The sequence below is a fragment of the Rhinoderma darwinii genome, chromosome 1 (genome assembly GCF_050947455.1).
Source record: "Rhinoderma darwinii isolate aRhiDar2 chromosome 1, aRhiDar2.hap1, whole genome shotgun sequence".
Taxonomy (NCBI): Eukaryota; Metazoa; Chordata; class Amphibia; order Anura; family Rhinodermatidae; genus Rhinoderma; species Rhinoderma darwinii.
Window position 1 is genome coordinate 301,614,895 of NC_134687.1, and position 6,859 is coordinate 301,621,753.

The 6,859-nt window shown below is 46.2% G+C and overlaps 1 protein-coding gene across 1 annotated transcript; it reads right to left on the bottom strand.

Moving 5' to 3' along the window:
• Window positions 1-4,538: 4,538 nt before the first annotated feature.
• LOC142746753 (protein FAM200C-like) lies at window positions 4,539-6,110 on the bottom strand. Its single transcript, XM_075854942.1, has one exon. The coding sequence runs from the start codon at window positions 6,108-6,110 to the stop codon at window positions 4,539-4,541; it is 1,572 nt and encodes a 523-aa protein (XP_075711057.1).
• Between the last annotated feature and the right edge of the window lie 749 nt (window positions 6,111-6,859).

Sequence of the window (6,859 nt, forward strand, 5' to 3'; positions counted from 1 at the left end):
GAAAACACCAGTATGTCATCAAGGTACACTACAAGAAAATTTCCCAGGTAATCTCTCAGAATTTCATTAATAAAATTCTGGAAGACGGCAGGGGCATTACACAACCCAAAGGGCATGACCAGGTATTCGAAATGACCTTCGGGCGTGTTGAACGCAGTCTTCCACTCATCCCCCTCTTTGATGCGGATAAGGTTATATGCCCCCCGTAGATCGAACTTAGAGAACCATTGGGCCCCCTGAACCTGATTAAAAAGATCCGGAATCAAAGGAACTGGATACTGGTTCCTTACTGTGACCTTATTTAAGTTCCGATAGTCAATGCACGGCCTAAGACCACCATCCTTCTTCCCCACGAAGAAGAAGCCAGCACCTACAGGAGAAGTCGAGGGGCGAATGAAACCCTTGGCCAGGCATTCTTGGATATACTCCCTCATAGCTTCACGTTCAGGACATGAAAGATTAAATATCCTACCCTTAGGAAGCTTAGCACCAGGTACCAAATCGATGGCGCAATCGTAATCTCTATGAGGGGGCAACACCTCGGAGGCCTCCTTAGAAAACACATCAGCGAAGTCCTGAACAAACTCAGCTAGCGTGTTTACCTCCTCACGGGGAGAAATAGAGTTAACCGAAAGACATGACGTCAAGCATTCACTACCCCATTTGGTGAGATCCCCAGTATTCCAATCAAACGTGGGATTATGCAGCTGCAACCAGGGAAGACCTAATACCAGATCGGACGATAATCCCTGCATCACCAGTACAGAGCACTGCTCCAAATGCATGGAGCCAACAAGGAGTTCAAAAACAGGAGTATGCTGAGTAAAATAACCATTAGCAAGAGGAGTGGAGTCGATACCCACTACCGGGACAGGATAAGGCAAATCAATAAAAGGCATTTTTAGAGACATAGCAAATTCCACAGACATGATATTAGCAGATGAGCCAGAATCCACGAAGGCACTGCCAGTGGCAGACCGGCCAGCAAACGAGACCTGAAAGGGAAGCAAAATTTTATTGCGTTTCATATTAACGGGAAATACCTGTGCGCCCAAGTGACCTCCCCGACGATCACTTAGGCGCGGAAGTTTTCCGGCTGCTTATTCTTGCGCCTGGGACAGGTGTTCAGTAGATGCTTGTCACCCCCACAATAGAAGCAGAGACCATTCTTCCTGCGGAACTCTCTACGTTGTCGAGGGGACATGGAGGCCCCGAGTTGCATAGGTACCTCCGAGTCTTCCGTGGAAGAGCGAGGAGACGGGACTTCGGGGGGAATCGCAGGGAAGTCAGAGGGGAAAACATTGAAACGTTCAAGCTGGCGTTCCCTGAGACGTCGGTCAAGTCGTACTGCTAGGGCCATAACCTGGTCTAGGGAGTCAGAAGAGGGGTAGCTAACAAGCAGATCCTTCAGGGCGTCAGATAATCCTAACCTAAACTGGCACCTTAGGGCCGGGTCGTTCCACCGAGAAGCTACGCACCACTTTCTAAAATCAGAACAGTATTCCTCAACAGGTCTCCTACCCTGACGTAAGGTCACCAGCTGACTCTCGGCTAAGGCAGTCCTGTCAGTCTCGTCGTAAATGAGTCCGAGGGCAGCGAATAAACGATCGACGGAGGAAAGTTCAGGGGCGTCAGGAGCCAAGGAGAAGGCCCACTCTTGGGGCCCTTCCTGGAGTCGGGATATAATGATACCCACCCGCTGGTTCTCGGAACCTGAGGAGTGAGGTTTTAGACGGAAGTAAAGTCTGCAACTCTCCCGGAAGGAGAGAAAAGTCTTACGGTCCCCTGAGAACCGGTCAGGTAACTTGAGGTCGGGTTCTAGAGGTGAGGTGAGGGGTACTACTATGGCAGCGTCAGACTGGTTGACCCTCTGAGCCAGGGCCTGGCCCTGTAGGGAGAGGCCCTGCATCTGCTGGGTCAGGGTCTCAAGGGGGTCCATGATAGCGTAGGAGAAATGGTAGACTAGGTATGGGCTTGTTATTATGTTATGGCAGGAAGGAGGTGAAGGGAACAAGTGAGCCCTAATCTACCCACCGCCCTGTCCCTGCCTACTTGCAATGACCCGCCCTAGGCGACGGGGTACAACTTGGTTTGCGGACCCTACGCTGACTAAGTGCAAGGGGATACAAACAGGGAACAAGCAAGGGAAGGGGCAGTAGCCCACGGAACACCGTGAGGAAACGGAGTGGTGAACGAGCCAGTCAGGATCAGGATGTAGTGGAGTATACAAACGCAGAGCACGGAGCAGGAAGCAAGCCAGGGGCAGAGCGAAGCAGGATAAGCGGAAACTGAAGCAAGGCAGAAGCACGGCAGAAGCAGGCTGGAGCAAGGCAGCAGTGGGGCCAGGAATCCAAGAAGAATAACAAGCAATGAGGAAGAGAAAACGGCAGGTATAAATGGACAGGGGGCGGAGCTAACTCCGACTGACCAGGCCGCGATAGGCTCTCCCACTCCTGAGCCTGCCACCCTGATTGGTGGGAGCCGGTGTCAGTCTAAGAGGTCTGGCCTCAGGTGTCGACTGATTAATCCTGGGAGTATCCACAGACGTAGTGCCTGGCAGATCCTTTACAATGGAACTTTGGCCCACTCCTCTTTGCAGATCATCTGTAAATCATTAAGATTTCGAGGCTGTCGCTTGGCAACTCGGATCTTCAGCTCCCTCCATAAGTTTTTGATGGGATTAAGGTCTGGAGACTGGCTAGGCCACTCCATGACCTTAATGTGCTTCTTTTTGAGCCACTCGTTTGTTGCCTTGGCTGTATGTTTCGGGTCATTGTCGTGCTGGAAGACCCAGCCACGAGCCATTTTTAATGTCCTGGTGGAGGGAAGGAGGTTGTCACTCAGGATTTGACGGTACGTGGCTCCATCCATTCTCCCATTGATGCGGTGAAGTAGTCCTGTGCCCTTAGCAGAGAAACACCCCCAAAACATAATGTTTCCACCTCCATGCTTGACAGTGGGCACGGTGTTCTTTGGGTCATAGGCAGCATTTATCTTCCTCCAAAAACGGCGAGTTGAGTTAATGCCAAAGAGCTCAATTTTAGTCTCATCTGACCACAGCACCTTCTCCCAATTACTCTCAGAATCATCCAGATGTTCATTTGCAGACTTCAGACGGGCCTGTACATGTGCCTTCTTGAGCAGGGGGACCTTGCGGGCACTGCAGGATTTTAATCCATTACGGCGTAATGTGTTACCAATGGTTTTCTTGGTGACTGTGGTCCCAGCTGCCTTGAGATCATTAACAAGTTCCCCCCGTGTAGTTTTTGGCTGAGCTCTCACCTTCCTCAGGATCAAGGATACCTCACGAGGTGAGATTTTGCATGGAGCCCCAGATCGATGTCGATTGACAGTCATTTTGTATGTCTTCCATTTTCTTACTATTGCACCAACAGTTGTCTCCTTCTCACCCAGCGTCTTACTTATGGTTTTGTAGCCCATTCCAGCCTTGTGCAGGTCTATGATCTTGTCCCTGACATCATTAGAAAGCTCTTTGGTCTTGCCCATGTTGTAGAGGTTAGAGTCAGACTGATTAATTGAGTCTGTGGACAGGAGTCTTTTATACAGGTGACCATGTAAGACAGCTGTCTTTAATGCAGGCGCCAAGTTGATTTGGAGCGTGTAACTGGTCTGGAGGAGGCTGAACTCTTAATGGTTGGTAGGGGATCAAATACTTATTTCTCTGTGCACAATGCAAATAAATATATATAATTTTGACAATGTGATTTTCTTTTTTTTTTTTTATATAATCCATCTCTCATTGGTAAAATTAACCTAGCCTAAAAATTCTAGACTGTTCATGACTTTGACAGTGGGCAAACTTACAAAATCAGCAAGGGATCAAATACTTATTTCCTCCACTGTATATATATATATATATATATATATATATATATATATATATATATATAAACGAAAAGATCCAGCAGCACCGGTTAAAGGATGTGGGTGCAGGCCCCAGGGAGCAGACCAAGCTCTCAGTATCAACAGAGATCCAAAAAAATAGGCAGCACACCATAGAAATCAGTGAAAAAGAGGGTACTTTATTAACCCCAAGTGCGACGTTTCAGCTCTATCCACTAGAGTAGTGGTTCTTAACCTTATTGGAGCTACTGAACCCCACCAGTTTCATATGCGCATTCACCGAACCCTTCTTAATTGGAAAAATAAAATATGATTTTTTTCAAATTCAAAACATAGGTATATATTTTACTGGTGCACAAAATGAACCGTGCATCAACATCACTGTGTTCAAAGAACAAAACCATCAAAACATGATTTTCACACAAAAACATAATAATGAATATTTACTGCAAATCAGTGTGACTTCTGCTGTTGCCTTTCAGAGACCAGTTCAAAAATGCGCAGCTTCACCTTGGCAAGTGCCACTCTCATGTCATTTTCGCAACAAAGTCTGTTCCTTTTCTTCGTTTTTTTATGTCCAGCATACTCGAAAAGGATTGCTCGCAAAGATATGTTGTAACAAACGGTATGAAAATGTCCAGAGCTTTCTTAGCAATAACAGGGTACGTTACCATTTATTGACACCAAAACGTTGAGAGCGTTGTTGTTCTGAAGAGTTGCTGAATTTCAATGATTTCATCGAGGTATTCATCATTGACATCTGTTGTCTCAACACTAAACGTGAACGGCTGTCTCACCCATGCTGGATATGACTCTCTTGTAGGGAAGTATCCGTCGAGAGACTTTGCAAGCTCATCTAAGTGTGTGGCAATTGCTTGCTTCAGTTCCGCGGGTACAGAAATGTCTCCGATTCCAGATACATCTTCGATCTTACTTACACAGTCGTCCAGCAGGGGAAAGTTTGCGAATTTATCGCTCTCTGTTCGTCGTTTCCATAGCGGTAGCTTTTTTTGAAAAGCCTTCAGGTTTTCTTCCGCTTCGATGATGTTGACTCCACCGCCCTGCATCTGTTGATTGAGATAATTGAGAGCTGCGAAGATATCAGCCATGTACGCTAAAATGAGAATGAACTCAGAATTTTTGAAGCAATCTGCATGACAATGTTGGTGCTCTTGCAAAAACAGGGCTAATTGCACACGCACGGCAAAAACACGATTCAGCACCTGTCCCCGGGATAACCAGCGAACGTTAGAATGGTACAGAAGTACCTCAAATTCAGAGCCCATTTCTTTACACAGCTCACTGAAGATGCGGTGCCTCACAGCACTATTTCGCACATAGTTCACACATTCCACTACAATTTTGAATACTTCAGCCAGTTTTGGAGGCAAGGTTTTTGTTGCCAACGCATGCCTGTGCAGAATACAATGCGTAACAATGATGTGTGGTGCATCGGCTTTCACTAGCGCACCAAAACCAGACTTTCTTCCCAGCATGACTGGAGCTCCGTCTGAACAAACTGCAGAAACCATATCCCACGAAAGATTGTTGTCTTTGAAAAAGTCATCCACAAGTTTCTTCACATCGGCTGCCTTAGTTGTTATTGTAAGAGGCTTACAAAATAAAAAATCTTCCTTTATCACGTCGTCTTTCACATAGCGCACGAATACAGCAAACTGGCTTAGATTGGAAACGTCTCTGGTCTCATAGAGTTGAAGGCTGAATTTTGCCGGGCTTGAAATCAGATATGCAACTACTTCAGTCAAGATGTCTTTGCTCATGTCCTCTATTCTGTCGCTGATGGTGTCATTTGAAAAAGGAATTTGGGATAACTTAACTTCAGCCTCTTTTCCCAGCATGATATTCGCCATCTTCAACACAGCTGCTTTTATGAGTGTTCCACCAATAGTGTGTGGTTTGCCCTGCTTTGCGATCAGGTAAGCAACTTCGTACGATGCTGTGAGGATCGGTTTGTTGATGGGTACAAAGCCAAGAACAGGCAGAGTAGCCTTTTCATCGACTTTGGTTCTCTTCACCTTGAATTCAGCGAGCGTTGTATTCTTGTATTTTCCATCTCCATGCAGCTTAAGGAAGTGTTGTCTTAGTTTTGCAGGTGCTAGACTAGAATTACTCAACTTGGCATTGCAAATAAGGCAGTTAGGACGCTGACTCCCATCACGTTCCGTTATACATGTGAATCCATATTGTACATATTCGTCGAACCACTTTCTTTTTTTGCTTGACATAGTTAGTATGAAGGGATTCAAATATTAAGAAAGAAATCACACGACGTACCATCACGACAGTCACAAGTCGACTACTGAGCGCACCAAATTCCCTGCAGCACAGATAGGCCAAGCGATGTAGCGTGATCACCTGCAGCCAATGATGGCCAAGCAGGGCGTGTCATCACGAATCATATGAGTCGGATATGTGTCTTGACCTCCGCCGAACCCCTGAGACTGACTCACCGAACCCTTGGGGTTCGATCGAACCCAGGTTAAGAACCACTGCACTAGAGCCTTTCTCAAGCAAATGACAAGTGAAACAACAGTGGTATAAATCAAGGTACCAATCAACAGATCAATAACAGCAATCAAATACAAATCTAGGTACAATGCAAAGAATTGTAAGTACAATGTGAAACATATCTTCAATGGTGATATATCAGTACAAGTGCATACAGAGTACAATAATGCAAAAGTGTTAAAGAATACACTTACAGGTTAAATCATCCAGTCAGTGTAAATTATAAATCAATAATAATACATACACATGTGTATACAATCGTGAAATCAAAACAGTGTTAAGTTTAAAACGGATATCACCTGGGGATGTCAGATCATGCAGCCGCAATGGCGCCGTCCACGAGGCACAACTGCGCATGCGCGGACGTATGGCTGAGAGCAAAGGTCACCCAGGCGTGTGACGTAATGGGCGCATGCGTACTGCGCATCTGAGTATACGGACGCCATCTTGGGTACTGGCTACAGCG

Coding starts and splice junctions, on each gene's coding strand:
- LOC142746753 (XM_075854942.1), bottom strand. CDS start 6,110: ATGTCAAGCAAAAAAAGAAAGTGGTTCGACGAATATGTACAATATGGA.